The sequence below is a fragment of the Myotis brandtii genome, unplaced genomic scaffold, assembly GCF_000412655.1.
Source record: "Myotis brandtii unplaced genomic scaffold, ASM41265v1 scaffold179, whole genome shotgun sequence".
In the NCBI taxonomy this organism is placed as follows: Eukaryota; Metazoa; Chordata; class Mammalia; order Chiroptera; family Vespertilionidae; genus Myotis; species Myotis brandtii.
This window is the reverse complement of record NW_005356635.1, coordinates 5783633-5801503: the sequence shown is the minus strand read 5'-3', so window position 1 is coordinate 5801503 and position 17871 is coordinate 5783633. Positions and strand designations below refer to the sequence as shown.

Sequence of the window (17871 nt, the reverse complement as noted above, 5' to 3'; positions counted from 1 at the left end):
GGGGAACGGGGAGGAGGGGAGTTATGGGGGGGAAAAAAGAGGAACAAATGTAACCTGAACAATAAAGATTTAATTAAAAAAATAAAAATAAAAATAAATAAATTCCCTTCTTTATTCTGGTCAGAAGGAAGCTCATTTTCCAGTCTTCAGAGATCTGAATGATAATATTAAATCTTGGTTCTGTGTGATAAGGGACATGAATAAAGATTTAATTAAAAAAATAAAAATAAAAATAAATAAATTCTTCCCTTTATTCTGGTCAGAAGGAAGCTCATTTTCCAGTCTTCAGAGATCTGAATGATAATATTAAATCTTGGTTCTGTGTGATCTTAAGGGACATGTAAAGAATAAGAGAGCTAAAGCTAAATTTTATTATAAAGATATTAATACTGAATATATGATTTAGAATGTGATATTCCCAGGAGAATCATTTCTCCTGGTTTATCTTGTTAAACTTCCTTTTAAGTTTGTGGATGATGGTGATACCACTGTGAATGAACTTGAGGCTGTGTTTAAAGACTTACTACTAACTAGGTCCTCTGACATCTCTCTATTCACTATTGCTACAGTTAATCCGCTTAATTACAGTGTTGTTGATATCTCAAAGTCCCCTTATTTACTTCACATCCTGAAAAATCCTTTGAAACCTAAACAGTCTACTACCTCTCCAGCTCCGCTTAGAAAGGTTGCAATCTTAGGATAATTTGAAAGTGGGGAGGGGGGCAGAGGAGGACAGAGAGGGAGGCAGTTTTTCCAGCATGGAGTGGAATGTGGAAATAATCTGGGAACAAAAGAATATACTGGATTATCACCAGCAACTTTTCCTCTCTTGGATCATCATTGTTCTGTTTGAGTAAGTAATTTCTTAGAATTTATAGCTAGACTAATAATTAAATACAAATAATAAAATATATTCCAAAGTGTAATATATTTTATGTGTACCCACTATGCTAAGAACGGTACCAATAGCCAACACACAGCATGTGCTCAAAAAATACCTATTGGCTTATTGCACAGAAAAGAAGCACCAGATGATTTAAGTAATGGAGAAATTAAAAACCATTTATATTTCTTTCAGCAAATATTAATTGAACTCCTATTCTGTGTGGGAATTCATATTCTGAGAGTTGATGTGGAGGGAACGAATAAAGCCACTCACTGAACAAGCCTTATACATTTTAATGGACAAGAGAACAGATTAATTGCCAAATTACCTGTGCATATCTCACTACTATGGGGATCTGGATGAGGAGGAGATCCCTTCCAGCTGGTTGGTCCAATAGGGAGATGGGGTTTGCTGAGTCTTAACTGACCAAACAGGGAGATGGAGGATATTCCAGGCCAGTGAGAGAAATGCACATACTCTTAATCAGAAGTCCAAAGACAAGTCACTCTGTATGAAATATGCAGAGGCCATGAACATAAAATACAAAGCTGGAGAGAACAGCAAAATCACTATGGGCTGCCTTCAGGCATGTTTATTAACATAGCCCAGAAAATCACTCCACTGTTACATACACATACACCTTGAGATGAAGGTGACCTACTGGACATCGGCACAAGCCCCCAAGTAAAGTATAATTCCTTGATATTTGTACTATTAAAGAGTTCATATGAAGGGCAAAGGCATTAGCATAATACTGGCTCTGGACTTTGGATTTTTAACCAAATGATAAAAATTACTCATTTTCTCTTGTCTCTATGCATGCTTCCCTCACTGTTTTGGCCTATTTCTCTTCTCCCTTCCTTTATTTTCCTCTCTCCACCCTTCCCTGTATAAGTTTTAAAAAATAAAAATCAATGCCATAAGTCTGCATGTTTAAATTCAACCCACATGACATTTCCTTCAAGTTTAATTGCTTCCATACAATTTATATCCCCTAGTCACGCTAGACCCCAGAGTATTAAGCATGCTCTTTTACAAAGCAGCTCTTGTCCTGTAATAACCCCCATAATCAAAATGCAGGAATTATGGGTAAGGCCCAGCCGGATGAATGTGGGTGAAACAAACAGATTTGTAAACTCACTCAAAGCAGGCAGGAAGCAAGTCTAAGCCAGCCCGTCTACCATCAGGCTTGAGAGCAAAAACACGGAGCACCAGCTCAAATGGAGATCTGGGCATCTCCACGTAGCCGGCAAGTCAGAATGAAGTCAAACACTTTACCTTCAGGCTGCTGTGAAGAGCCACCAGACACTGGCACTTAAAGAGACCTGGTTACATTCTCTCTGCTTTCATGTCAGCCCATTTCAAAAGTTCTAGCAGCGATCTCTAAAGGCCACTCTCTCAAATGTCTTTAAAACAGCAATTTTTAATTCCATGCAATTTCTCCTTATGTTCAAAATCCATTCAGAGCAAGAGCAAAACAACCTGAACTAATCAGATCCCCATGCTCAAATGTTCTATATTAAATGTTTCTATAGCTTACCCCTCTGCCTATATTCCCTCATTGATTTTCATAAACCAATGATTTTGTGTGTGGACAAAGATTAGAACCAGTATAGTTTATATCAAATGTCATCCTAGTCTAAAAAACTGACGGATAGAAAAACATTTTGCTTGTTGCCAATGAACTACTTTTGACCTATTATAACAAAAAACAATTTACATGCTACCACAAAACAAAATGTCATTTGAGGTTTATTTATCTTTTACATGCTCTACAGATGTATTATTTATTGAAGTAGTCTAGTTCTGGGCATATTTAGAACCATAATCACTTTATATATCAAGTCACTGAGCACATCAAAGTAAAATCAGATTTTTAAAACATTCATTTAGAAGTTCATATTTACAGTTTGGAAAGAAACCTTATACTTTAATGGTATTAGATATTATTTATTTCATAGTATCCTTTTCTCTTGTTCCATAACACAACTTTTTTATTTAACTCTTGGCATACTTTACTTTTACTGTACAAAACAGACATTGTTTTAAAAACCCATTTATAATACATGTCAGTAAATATGATCTTTCACTTCAACTCAAGCAACTCTATGGTATTGGTTTACACTTCCATGCTCATTTGGAAGTTTAAAATACTCTTTTTCAGCAGCTCTCAAAACTAGACTCCAAATAGATACATACCAGTCACCAAGATGTTTACCAGGCCTCAAAAGGACCTTCCAAGAACTCTCAAAACTTAACTTGTTGCTGACACTTGGCTTTCAGGGGAGTATGGGCGATGCACTTTAATTAGTCAGACCGTGGGCCCTTTTATTCACACAGGAGGCAAGTTGAACATTCCAAAATCATGTGCAACTGGGAAATCCGAGTCCTTTAATGGTTTTCAATCAATTAACTAGGGCTGGCCAATTATTAGGTTAAACGAAAAGCTCGGTGGCATAACTTGACTCACTTCACCTTAGCTAATAATTTTAAAAAGCTGTGCTGGTCTATCCCCTGCTCTACTCATCTGCCAAAGTTTTAGGCAAAAGCTTCAACAATTCTAGATCTAACCTTTAAAATCATTTCTTTAATGTTGACATTCCAAATTTTCCATAATGGCCCTACATTCTGCTCCTACTGTTAAATACCAATCTTTGTTAATAATCACAGACTGCTCAGTAGTTGTTAACAGGTAAGCAACAGAAAAATTGAAAGAACAATGGCCGCACTGTGTACCACATGGGTTACAGTACTCAGACATGCGCTTGAGAACTCCGCTTTCCAAAGCCAGGGCACAGCCCTTGCCATCTCCATACTTACAGAAATGCAAGATTGGTAAATTCAAGTGTAACTTTTTTCAGACCATAGATAACTAAACTTTTTTTTTAAACCTAAGAAAAAGAGATATTTTAAAAATACACTTGGATGCAGCTTAACCTTTAAGTAATGATCCTTTCTCCTCTATTCCTGTCTTTCCTTCCTTCAGGTTTTTCTATAATATAAATGTATGGTTCAATTTTATGTTAAAATGCATGAATAGCCAAATATATGTTGGATGGTATAATTATATAAGAATCCACACTTGCCAAACATTCTATATACAAGACTTATATTTCACACAGTACATAACACAAAGACCCATAAAAGTGTAGACTATTGCACTAGATTGCATCTTCAGAAAACATAAGTAATTTTCTAAGCCACACTGAAATTTACTGCTTCTTTTATGATTCTTAATCCCTCCTACTAAACTCACATTTATGCAAATTCCAAACTAGTAACAAAGCCACTAGGTGCTCCCATATTAGCAAAATGCAACAGAATGGCCTTTTTAACTGCCAACTCTAATTACAAAATTCAAACTGAAACCAGTCTGATGTAATCAAATGTGTTTAGTTTACTTACCTAAACTGTGAAAGTACTATGACCTGGGCATTTACCTGCGTTAATTTCAGAATCCCCTTTGCCAGATACTAAAATCAGTTCCAGCAAATGGAGAAATAAAGATAGAAAAGATAAAAGTTTATTTGAAACTAGTTACACAATATTCCAAAATATAAATCTTTAATTGATACCCCCAAACAGAATCTGCTGTGTTTATGGCTGTAATTAAGTATGACTGGTCCCAGCAATAACAGCCCAGTGTGCCACGCACTGTGACAAGGGTATTACCACAGTCAGGACTGGAAACTGGAATTCCTCACAGCAAGTGATTATCATGTCAATTAAGAGTAATATTTTTACCAAGTCTTATAACTTATCTTAGTTAGTTATAAAAATCTGATTTCAGATCTCATTTTAACAGGATGTTTAAATATAGTGAACAAATGTGGAGGTCTTCCATATACCATTGGATACTCAGCAGGAACAACATAAAGTATGTGGGAATTGGAGGACATACCTTATCTAATTAAGAAGCTTATTTTCTTCCTTTTTCCCTCTTCAAAAACTAGATTCTATAAATTAGAACCCTAGGCCCTTGCCCTGACCTGGGAAAGAAAGTGGCCTCAGTGGAGAAACTTCTCTGGACATTTTTCAGTTCTCACCGTCTTTGACCTCTGAAAAACCACCCACAGAATCAACCACTCCTCCCCTTTGAGTTCCCCTGGATTTCATGCACTACTTTCTGATTTCCTCCTATATTTCTGGCTGTTTCTTTTACAGGGTCTATCGGACTTCCTTCGTTTTTTTCTCACCCTATCTGTAACCATATAGTTAAATATAGTTTAGTTATCTGGATATGGATTAGTTAACTATTATATATGTGTGAGTGTGTGAATATAGATATAGATATAGATATATAGATATAGATATAGATATAGATATAGATATAGATATAGATATAGATATAGATATAGATGTATCCCTTGAATATCTTAATGTCACCTCAAACTCAACATGTTAAAAAGTTTCTCAACCTTGTCTAAACCTTTCAGTACTGCTTGTCACAATCAGAGGCACCTTCATTCATGCCATTGCACAGCCTGCAAATCTTCCTTTTCCCATCTTTTCTCACTGCCCTTACCTAATCCATTACCAAATACTGTCAAATTTACTTCCTTAATATCCCTTAAATGATCTATCATCTTCCCTTTTCCAGCACCACAAAGCAACTTCCCAGCAATTAAACCACTCTTATGAGGACTTCATTCCAGAGTGGTGAATATTCAAGTCACTGCTTGTGAATTCTGAAACTGCAGTTAAAATTTATATCCCACTTCATCTCAGTGCAGCCCACAGACTGCTTGAAAATCTGATCAGTTCCGGAGCACCAAGGACATCTACTTCTTGAACCACAAAGCCAAGAGCCAGTCTCTGAACTATAGTTACCCAAACAAAGCTTTCCACCACAAGAGCTCCCCATCAGTCATCACATCTAGGTCTACATAGTTTAATCCATACCTATTCTCTATGCAGTCCTGAGGTTGTGTGAGGGTCAACCAGAAACAAAGAGCACTTCTTACACTAACATGCCTACAATACCAAAACCACTAGCTGATGCCATTAAAAGTGAAATTGTGTGTGGCCTAATAAATCCCAGGAAGACACACAAGCAACTGTGAACAGTGGTTACACCTGACTAAAACTACTGGGTAGCCCTGACAAGTTTGGGTCAGTGGATAGAGCATCGGCTTGCCGACTGAAGGGTCCCAGGTTCGATTCCAGTCAAGGGCATGTACCTTGGTTTCAGGCACATCCCCAGTAGGGGGTGTGCAGGAGGCAGCTGATCGATGTTTCTCTCACCAATGTTTCTAACTCTCTATCCTTCTCCCTTCCTCTCTGTAAAAAATCAATAAAATATATTTTAAATAAATAAATAAATAAATAATAAAACTACTGGGTAAAGTAGTTTTCACTTTATATCCTTCAGTTCTGTTTTTGTTTGTTTTTAAATATATTTTTATTGATTTCAGAGAGAAAGGGAGCGAGAGATAAAAACATCAATGATGAGAGACAATCATTGATTGGCTGCCTCCTGCACCCCCCATACTGGGGATCTAGCCAGCAACCCGGCAGGTGCCCTGACCGGGAATCGAACGATGACTTCCTGGTTCATAGGTCAATGCTCAACCACTGAACCACACTGGCCTGGAAGGAATTATTTTTTTAATAAACAATCCAGCATGTTTGTTTTTCTCTAGTCACAATTCTTTAATTAATTACCGAGTCTGTAGCTAGCAAACTTGCAGGTATATTATTCACACAAAAAGAACAGAATTTACATGTCTTCAGTATTCAGAATTGAAATGTGTCAAAGCATATTTCTAAAACAATGAGTTACACAGGGGCCACAAAAACATAAAACATATTACGTACTGGAAAACAGATCATATATAACCTTTGTGCTGTAAAATATGTTTCCATATTGAGACTCACTACTCAACATCTGACATGGATTGATCCTTGTTAAGCTAAGAGATATAATTAATTGATTGGTTTATACATAAAAGATAGTTATAAGGATGAATGGAAAAATAAAATGATAGGTAGGTAAATGGATGGATGAATGGAATAAATAGATAAATAGAACTAAGAGAAACAGATGGATCAGTGAGTCTCAAACTGTGGTAAAGGACCAGTGATTTTTATTTTCAATCTGTCAAGACCAGGACGTGGTCCTATTGGGGACGGCTTGCACGTAGCTTGGGCCATATTCGACTCAGCACAAAAGTTTGACATACCTGCCCTAGCTGGTTTATCTCAGTGGATAGAGCATTAGCCTGCTGACTGAAGGGTCCTGGGTTCAATTCCAGTCAAGGGCACATACCTTGGTTGCAGCTCCATCCCTGGCCCCGGTGGGGCACGAGCTGGAGGCAACCACTTGACGTGTGTGCTCTCTCATTGATGTTTCTCTCTGTCTCTCCCCCTCCTTTCCACTCTCTCTAAAAATCAATGGAAAAATATCCTCGGGTGAAGAGTAACAAACAAAAAAAAGTTTGACATACCCAAACTACCCTGTTCCACAAGACAGTCCCACTGATCATGTGCTTAAGTGTCACAACAATGTCATTTTACTATAAAAGTTCCTAAACACCCCCAACTTCTGTATCTAGCTTGTCTTGAACCAGTTACATTCACACACTGATGTCAGTCAGTCCATGGACCACACTTTGAGTAGCACTGAGATACATCATTAGCTACTTCACACTGGTACACCAATAGTTCTGATTGGTTGGGCATTCATCCAACTGGCCAGTGCATTTGCCAGACCATGTGTCACCCTTGTATAAGAAGGGTAGATGTATTGACTAACAAGTACAACAATAGGTGACTGATAAATTGAGTAACAGATAAGCTAGAGAGATAATTAGACAAGAGCCAGAGAACTACTCTTTGTGCAAAGAATAGCTCTGGATAAAGTGTTAACAATGAATGGTCCTCTCTAAATAGGAATCCAGGGAACATCAGAAGAATTTATTTTCCATTTTCCTCCCTCCAGTAGTGTTTGAGCATATACTATTTTTATACTTAAAAAGAGAAAGTCAGGGCTCTCCCTCAGGACCATTCCGGAGCCTTTACCTTTTCCTTTGCCTTCTCTCCTCCCTTCTTCCCCTCACTTCTAGGGCCCTTCCTTTACCTCTATAACTTGTTTCCTAAGCCCACTTATTTTACAAGTAAATGTTCTCTTATTTAAAAAAAGAGAGAGAGAGAGAGAGAGAGAGAGAGTCAAAAACAGTCTAGATGTCCATCAATAGGGGATCAGTTTGAGGGTTTTTTATTGATTTCAGAGGAGAAGGGAGAGGAAGAGAAAGAGAAACATCAATGATGAGAGAGACTCGTTGATCGGCTGCCTCCTGCACAGTCTCCGTTGAGGACCAAACCCACAACCCAGGCATGTGCCCTGACCAGGAATTGAATAGTGACCTCCTGGTTCATAAATCAACATTCAACCACTGAGCCACAGCAGCCAGGCTAGTTTTTTGTTGTTGCTGTTCATCCTCACCTGAGGATATGGAATTGAACCCCACCTCTCCTAGTCCTTTCGTTCTTTTCCCAGAACACACTGAGGTTCTAGAACCTCAATGGAATGCACAGTCACCTACCAACCAAGTCAGGCCATGTTCTTCTGGCCTCAAAACAACACCCTTGCACAGCCTGTGTGACTCAGTGGTTAAGCATCAACCTATGAACCAGGAAGTCACCATTCGACTCCAGTCAGGGCACATGCCCGGGTTGCAGGTTTAATCCCCAGTAGGTAACCGATCCATGATTCTCTCTCATCATTGATGTTTCTATCCCGCTCTCCCTCTCCCTTTCTCTCTGAAATCAATGAAAATATATTTAAAAGCAAAACAAACTAAAAAAAACAGAAAAATAAAAGCAAAACTAACTGAAAATACATCCTTAGCATTTCTGCCTTTACATTTCTCTTCCTATCCCCTCTTTCCTGGAACACCTCTTTGTCCACCTACCACATTCTTTCCATTTTTCAAGGTTCCATTTATGTCCAACCACCTTTACAGAGACATCTCTTCACACCCAACCACCCTTCACCCATCACCCTGTCCACTGCATGTAGTATGTGGAGATACATTTCTAAGCCTTCACTCCAAGGGACATAGACATGATGGAATTACATTTCAGAACATGGCAGATTCCTATGAGATGCCAGCTTGCAGTGCAAATGGCTAAAAGAAAATAGGACAGGCCGAAGCCGGTTTGGCTCAGTGGATGGAGCCTCGGCCTGCAGACTGAAGGGTCCCAGGTTCGATTCCGGTCAAGGGCATGTACCTGGGTTGCGGGCACATCCCCAGTGGGAGATGTGCAGGAGGCAGCTGATCAATGTTTCTCTCTCATCGATGTTTCTAACTCTCTATCTCTCTCCCTTCCTCTCTGTAAAAAATCAATAAAATATATTTAAAAAAGAAAATAGGACAGGATTCCTTCATTATCTAGCACCTACCTATGTGCCAGGCACTGTGCTCAGGTTATACAATGAAAAGCAAGGCAAACATCATTCTTGCCCTCATGAAGGTTAGAGTAGAAAAAAAGAGAAATAATTAAATAGTAATATAGCAGTAATACTATGGCTGGGGAGACACAGAGGGCTCTGGGAGCATAGAGCAGGAGCATCTAAACCAGCACCAGCAAAGAGGCTGAGTCAGGAAGGACCTCCTGCACGGGCAGCATCTGTGCTGATGCCTGAAGGTAGCGTAGGAGTTAACCAGGCAAAAAGCAGGGAAATAATGTTCCAGGCACAGGTAACAGCTTGTGCCAAGTTTCCGAGGCCAGAAGGAGCAGAGCCAATGAGAAAAACGAAAAGACTTTCAGTTCGGCTGCCAATTTCAGACCTGCAGCCAAAATAGAAAGGACTGCCTTATCATGGCACACCTCACAAGAGTTTCCAGCACAGGGAGAGCAGCTGCTCTAGGCTCAAACACCACATAAGTCGGAAGGCAGCTAGTTAGCCTGCTTTTCTCTGTGTTATCCTGGTCTCCCCAGCTAGACTGTCAGCTGCCTGAGGTCCGGAAATCAGGCACACATTTCTCCCTCCAAGACACACCGCAACACAGGGACACAGCAGTAGTTCAATGATTTTTCCTTGTAAATGCTGAAACAGCTATTGGTTCTTTAGGCGCCACAAAGGAAAGGTCCTGGGAGATCGCAGGACCTTCTCAATTGGGAATGTAACAGTAACAAACTTTCGACCGAGCTTACCTGCCAGGCACAGCAATAAGCATTGCATATATATCCAGACCTCACTTCATCTAACAGCAACACAGGAGTGAACATCATCTTTTCCCTTCCTACTTACTGTCTGCTATGCCTAGATGGAATGTTAAATAAAAGCTAGAACTCTAGGAAAGAGAGCACACAGATAAAGGATAAGCTGCAGGAAGTCCATATGACCTGAGACTTGCCATAAGCCAACTTCTTGAGATGAATTTTATGGAGAATTCTTGGTTAAGATTTTAGCAATTACTGTGTCAGTTCATTTCTAAAGAAAATAAATCCAATACAAGAAAAACACTTTGGTTACATAAGCTCCAGCCTTCAGTTACTGAGCTATGGCTAAGATGGCCCTAGACCCCAAATCTACCACTCCAATGATTTTTCGTTTTCTCTTGCAATTTTTATGACCCCACCCCTGACAATTTAAAAAGAAACATAAATATAACAAAACTATATTTTTTTTATTGATTTCAGAGAGGAAGGGAGAGGGAGATAGAGATAGAAACATCAATGATGAGAGAGAATCATTGATTGGCTGCCTCCTGCAGACCCCACACTGGGGATCAAGCCTGCAATCCGAGCATGTGCCCTGACAGGGAATCGAACCATGACCTCCTGGTTCATAGGTCGACGCTCCACCACTGAGCCATGCTAGCCGGGCATAAAAGCAATAAGAAGTAACCTGGCTCTGTTTCTCCTCGAATACACTTTACCAACATTATCTAATTAACCCTCTCAACAAGTCCTCAGCAGTGTACCAGATCCAGGTATCAATAAGGTAATCCACTGTAGGCATACTATCCATGTCTGGTTTGTTCATTTCATCACCTCTCCCTCTCCAGCACCAAGAGTTCCAAATTCGATCACCCAGACTCAGTTCAGAAGCAAACTCTAATGCTTCATCCACCACTAGAGTTATCTGTCACCAAGGATACCTAATTGCAGGGCCTAATTATGGACATGTAATTGGCATGAGGCAACACAATATAAGGGCAGGAGCACAGGTTTTAGAATCACAATTCTAATCCCATCTCTGCCACTCATCTATTATGAGATCCTAGGCCATTTATTCAACCTCAGTGAGCCTCAATTTCCTCAACAGTAAATGAGATAATAATAGGTACCTGTTCACAGGGTCACTATGAGGTTAAAAGAAAAAATATATACGAAAGCACCTAGGATTATGGAAAAAAGGTTTGATACACGTGTCAGGAATGTGTTCCATGGCTGATTCTGGTGCTGTCTCTGGGAAGCACCGATTCAGCTCCCTGCCTTGTCTGACATAAAGCAGATCATCAACAAATGTCAATTACCTCCCCTCTTAAACTCTCCATTTCTCCATCCCATCCTCCTTCCCTCCATCCCATACAAAATTAGCCCAACTAGTAGTTATAAACCAGATTCCAAAAAATAAAAAGTACACCCTCCTCAGAAGGGGTTGGGAATTCTCTGTCCAAGATGCCAAAGCAAAAGGCACTCATAATGGGCATTCCTATTTAGGTTCCTTAACAGGAAAAGTGACTGTTAGTCCTTATTTTAAATTTTAAAAACTGGATTGTCATTCAGAGTCAAAATCAGCTTATTCCACTGCCATCCGATTTTGGCCAAGTAGACAAAGTATGTGTGTGGGGAGAAAGGCAAGGGGAGGAAAGAAGAAAGTTGTACTGAAAGCCTACTATGTGCCAGCCACTTCAAATGTTATCTAATCTTCCAAAATGTCACAAAATAGGTACAACTCTCCTCATTTTACAGACAAAGAAACTGAGGCAGCAGGCAGTATTTTCTGAATGACAAAAAGCCTCAGCCTAGCCAGTTTGGCTTAGTGGATGGAGCACCAGCCTGTGAACTGAAGGGTCTCAAGTTCAATTCTCGTCAAGGGCACGTACCTCAGTTGCAGGATGACCATCCTGACCTTGGTCAAGGCGCATGCAGGAGGCAACCAATCCATGTGTCTCTCTCACATTGATGTTTCTCTCTGTCTCTCCCCCTCCATTCCACTCTCTTTAAAAATCAATGGAAAAATATCCTCGGGTAAAGATTAACAAAAAAAGAAAAAAAAGAAGTTACTCAAGCAAGTGCTCCAGCAAAATGAAGGCATAAACCCAAAAGAGGAAGACACGGGAAACAGCACTTCAAGCCAGGAAGAGAAGTACAAAGAAGTCCCAAAATGACAACTCTGTCATAGGCCTATACAGAAATCAGAATCCAGAATGGCTCAGAAAGATAAAGGAATCTGGGCATAAGCTTAGGGAAAGAAGGCTTGATAGAAGTGATGGCACTAAGAGTCTAGACAATTTTGAGATCATAATAAAGGCAAATAATATACAAACATAAAAAGACAATTAGAAATACCAGAAAAAAACGTTTAAGAAAGTCAAGGTACAAATATGAAGAAACTAAAAGGTGACACAGGCTGGCCAGTGTGGCTCAGTATTTGAACATCTAGGTCACCTTGAACCAGGTCACCGTTCGAGTCCTTCCCTGCTCAATCCCCATTAGTTGAGTTTCTATCTCTCTCTCTCCCTCTCCCTTCCTCTCTGAAATCAATAAAAAAATATATTAAATAAATAAATAAAAATAAAGATGACACAAATTTAAACATGAGAGAAAAAAGGAAGAATCTGACTTTGGTGCTAGATATATCCTCCTTTGATTAACCCAGGAGTTCTGACCCCAGACCCAATGTGCAAGTCTAAAATCTAATCTTAATACACAGGCAATGAATTATATTTATAGAATTGCAATAATGTAATTGTTTCCTACAGATTTTCAACTTTAAGAATAATTTATGAATAAAAAGGTCAACTTTGGGGCAAAGCACAAAACCTTTATTGGTTATGGGTTCAGGGCTTTGGAATGTTAGTATCATGACAAAAAGCAATTACTATAACTGGTAGCTACCCAAACCTCCTTTACTTACAAAATGGGAAGTCAAGAAATACTGTCAAAAGTTGACCAAAAAAATGACAAAGGTGTCCTAACAAACTAAAAACAATATAAATGTTAAATTTGAGAGAGGCATAAGCTTAAGGAGCTACATTCTCACTTTCATATCAGGAGTTAAAATTGGTAAGTCATAAAATAGTGGTAAGCCCATATTAAAGTTAAGAAGGTGCCCTGGCTGGTTTGGCTCAGTGGATAGAGCGTTGGCCTACGGACTGGAGAGTCTCGGGTTCGATTCCAGTCAAGGGCACATGCTGGGGTTGCAGGCTTGATCCCCAGTATGGGGCATGCAGGAGGCAGCCAATCAATGATTCTCTCTCATCATTGATGTTTCTATCTCTATCTCCCTCTCACTTCCTCTCTGAAATCAATAAAAAAATATATTAAAATAAATAAATAAATAAAGTTAAGAAGGTAATAACTTAAGAATTAAATACAGAAATATTTAAAAAATTAAATGGTTTTCTTTGTGAGGTTTAAGGAGGTAAAGGAAACCATTGTTTTTCAACAAAAGTCCTTCTGTTCTATTGAATATGTTGCCAAGTGCATAAATCACATTGACAAAAATAATTTTCTACCACATATGTCAAAAAAGGCAAACCATGAAAATTATTACTAAAAATTGGGAATGTCAGGCAAATATTATAATTGGAATTATATTTAGGAGTGGGGATAAAATATTTTTTCTTATAGAATACTAGAGGCCCGGTGCACAGATTCCTGTACCGGTGGGCTCCCTCGGCCTGGCCTGCGCTCTCTCGCAATCTGGGACCCCTCAGGGGATGTCAGAGAGCCAGTTTCAGCTTGACCCCCCCCACAGGCCAGGCCAAGGGACCCCACAGGTGCATGATCGGGGCTGGGGAGGGACCATGGGTGGGCTCCAGGGCGTGTCCCGCCAGTCTCACCCAGTCCTGATCAGCCAGACCCCAGCAGCAAGCTACCCTACAGGTCAGAGCATCTGCCCTCTGGTGGTCAGTGTGCGTCATGACTGGTCGAGCGGTCGAGCAGACAAACGAACGACTGGAAACTTAGTATATTAGGCTTTTATTATATAAGATTATTCAAATAAAAATTTTCTGCAAGGTTTGAAAGTTCTATTGAAGCCAGATCATTCTTTATATCTTTACTTTCTGGTTTATGTACAATAAACATATATTCCATTTATAACCAGAAAATTTTTATTTTATTTTAATGTGATCAATGTTCAAAGTCAGTGATGTGCCAGGTTGCTAAGAGCCCAATACCTACACACACATCCAGCCTGATTTATGATCTTTAGAGGACAGCAGGAACAATGCAGTCATTTTCAGAGGCCATGTGTTTTAACATTTGATCCTTTATGGTTATATGCTACCCCCATGGTCGGCAAACTGCGGCTCACGAGCCACATGCGGCTCTTTGGCCCCTTGAGTGTGGCTCTTCCTAAGCCTTAGGAGTACCCTAATTAAGTTAATAACAATGTACCTACCTATATAGTTTAAGTTTAAAAAATTTGGCTCTCAAAAGAAATTTCAGTCATTGTACTGTTGGTATTCGGCTCTGTTGACTAATGAGTTTGCCGACCACTGTGCTACCCTAAAGGAATGCCTGAGCAGCAAAGGAAAGGGGTGAATGCTTAGAAAAGGTGCCCTTTAAGAGGTTACCAGAAAGTGATTACATCATATATCTAGGAACAACCTTCCCTGAAAAAATGACAAAAAGCTCTTTAAAGTATCTTAGATGTCCAGGCTTTGTCATCCATAAAGCTCATTGTTCAGTTGGTGAAGTGAGCGGGGATAAAGGTGGGTGGGGAAACTGGACAAGTGTTCAATAAACAGAGGGCAACAGATTAGAGGTCCAATCCAGGGTCCACCAGTAAATGACCACATGACTTTCCCAAAGTAAAATAATTACCCTTTTCTGAACTCAGTTTTTTTAGAAAAAAAGTTATTCATTTCTGATTTATGAAGCCCTAGCCCCCTGACCTAGAATTCTACTGCTAGCCCCGTTTCACAAATGTTGGAGCAAAGTAATGAGCAGATTTTATGAAAATTAAACCAGGGTCAGTTGCCATCATTTTTCGCACTTCTATTTATTCCACCGTAATACAGTGCCTTTTGAGGTTGTGCAACAAAGTGTAACATATTACATTTACCTTACTCCAACTTAAAGTTCCGATAGAAACTCAGAGAGCCCTGGCCAGTTGCTCAGTGATTAGAGCGCCAGCCCTCAGACTGAAGGCTTTCAGGTTCAATTCCCAGTCAAGGACATGTACCTCGATTGCAGGTTCCCCAGTGATACATCTCCCACTGCAGGATGTATCTCTCTCCCTCTCTCTTCCTCAGTTAAAAAAAAAAAGAACTTCAGAGAACTTTGGGCAGATTGCTAATCTCAAAAGACAATAGTCATGCCCTGCTGGCTTGGCTCAGTGGTAGAGCTTCAACCAGGTCACTGTTCGATTCCCGGTCAGGGCACGTGCAGAGGCAGCCAATCAATGATTCTCTTACTGATGTTTCTATCTCTCTCTCCCTCCCCCTTCCTTTCTGAAATCAATAAGATTCCTGGTCAGGGCACATGCCCGGTTTCGGGCTCAGTCCCCAGTGTGGGGCGTGCAGGAGGCAGCTGATCAATAATTCTCTCTCATCATTGATGTTTCTATATCTCTCCCTCTCCCAAATCAATAAAAATATATATTTTTTAAAAGACAATAGTCATGATGACTTAATTTAATTCCTTTAGCTACTTGGCCAAAAAATTTCCAGGGATAACATCAGTTCAGGCTATCCTATTTATTTTTTCAGCTGTTATTTTCACTGAGGATCCAGTAAAATGAAGACGCACTTTGCTTTGAGTTGGGGAGTGGTTGTAGTTGGGGAGATGGGCAGAGGGATCAGGGCAACTTTCTCTCTAAACTCAGGCCAACTTCCACTATTACCCATGTTTCACAAAGATAGTTCTGAGCTATTCCAATCATTCAAAATGTGTATAAAAGGGAATTATTTTGTTTTGCTTTTATTTGAGGGTTGTTGTTTTTTTCCTATCTTTCCTCAGATAATGGGTAAGCCCAGCTCTTATTTCTTATATACTTTTCTGTGTATATTCATAAACAGTTTAAAAATCATTTGGGCCCAAAAATGATCCCCCCAAATTACTGTAAATTATTATGTCTTTTTCGGTTTTATTTCTTACCAAGTCCATTTCTAGAAAATTCACAATAAAATATTCAAAACTGCATTTACCATTAATACAAAAGGCTAGTTATTTTGGACCTTTATTAACTATAGAAACTAATGTCATCCTTCAGCACAACATCATCACATTTAAGAAAATGTCATGTTATTACATCATACACTGGAATTCCACCAGCCATTTAAAACTCATAGGACTGAGTACATGTCCACACTGTCACTTAAAAACAGGGAGAAGACCAGTGGTGGGATAAAATGGCCATCAAGTCTGTTCCAAGACAAGTGCTTCCCAGCATTGCACCAACCCCAGAAATAAAATAAAGAACTCCTCCTCCTTGCACAAGATGTCCAACAGCTTGGGATGAGGAAGAAATCCTTGGTCACCAGTGTGAGCCAAAGTGCTGGTTATAATAAACCTCGTCCATTACTGTATATTCTTTATCAGGGCCCTCCGATAGCAATCAAAGTATCAAATATTAACGCCAAAGAAAGGACTGATTATATTTTTAAAATAGAATCTAATGTCTTAACTTTCAAACAAAGGCTGCACCATTAAAGAAACATGGACTTTAAATAAACAAACTCTAAAGGCAAGTTCTTCGAAGAGAAGTTTCCCTCAGTGGCTGTGAACAGCCGGCTGGTGCAGACACTCCTGAACCAAGTGGTCCAGTTGCACAACTTCCATCTAGGGCCTATGGATAGCCTGAGCCTCCAAGACCTCACAGGTTACCTTTTAAGTTCCAACTTGGTTTCTCCTCTGGAATATAATTATCTTAGGGTACCACAATTGAACAATTTTCTTTATATCTGTGAACCTATTTTCCTGTACAGTCTCCAACATGAATCTAATGTAAAATTCATTACATCAGAAAGCCGGAACAACGTGAAGGGAAGAATGACAAAGTAGGCTCCTGATTCGATGGTATTTTAGGTTACCAAGTATGACATAATACAACTCCTGACCCAATTTCCACACAATGCATTTGTCCAGACCACAACTACTTCACCAGCAGTTGCTAATTACATCACTGTGCTGTGTGCTCATTACATCACCCAGCTGGGAGGTATGGCCTACCAGGCAGTGTTCACTTTTCCAGCTTTTCCCCAGAATAGAGAGACTGCAGACCACCGAGAGTCCCTCTTCTCCTCCAGTCTCAGAACTTTTCTCACATGTTTTTGGTGTCACATCTCAATGGACCAGGTATCTGACTTAGAATGGACAGGGATGGGGTAAGGGTTTGTGCCCAGGAGTTTGTATCAATACTCCATATTCAGGGCAAAGTCCCTAAGTGTTTCATGAGAATCCTCCCAAAACTACTTTTATGTCTCCTATCTCTAAGCGTTTCCATGTCCTGAATGTCCTGGAATGCCCTGGAAGAACATCACCAGAGTCTCTGCTTCTGTTTCCTTACAATTCCAATATCCAGGGATCCACTCCTTACTTCCAGCTTCACAATATTTGGGAAAGAACCCTGGAAAGACACACCATCACACACACACACACACACTTGCGCGCGCACCTCGGTATCGTGACTCTCTGCCCCCTTCCCCCTTCCCCCGCTCCAGGCTGACTTACTTGAGGAAGTATCTCTGGCCAGTGGTCGTGAAGGTCATCTCCCAGCCCGGGGGGAGCGGCAACTCGTCAGTCACGTCGTAGGATTGCTGGCGGAGGTGCGCGTGCTGCTGCGCGGCGCTGATCGC

At 40.0% G+C, this 17871-nt stretch overlaps 1 protein-coding gene across 1 annotated transcript in view; it reads right to left on the bottom strand.

The window, feature by feature from the left end:
• WWTR1 (WW domain containing transcription regulator 1) overlaps nt 1–17871 on the bottom strand; it is a 184621-nt gene that overhangs the window by 164532 nt on the left and 2218 nt on the right. Inside the window, exon 3 of the mRNA XM_005863498.2 lies at nt 17747–17865. Within this exon, the coding sequence (XP_005863560.1) occupies nt 17747–17865 (119 nt within the window). The remainder of the gene's footprint in view (nt 1–17746; nt 17866–17871) is intronic.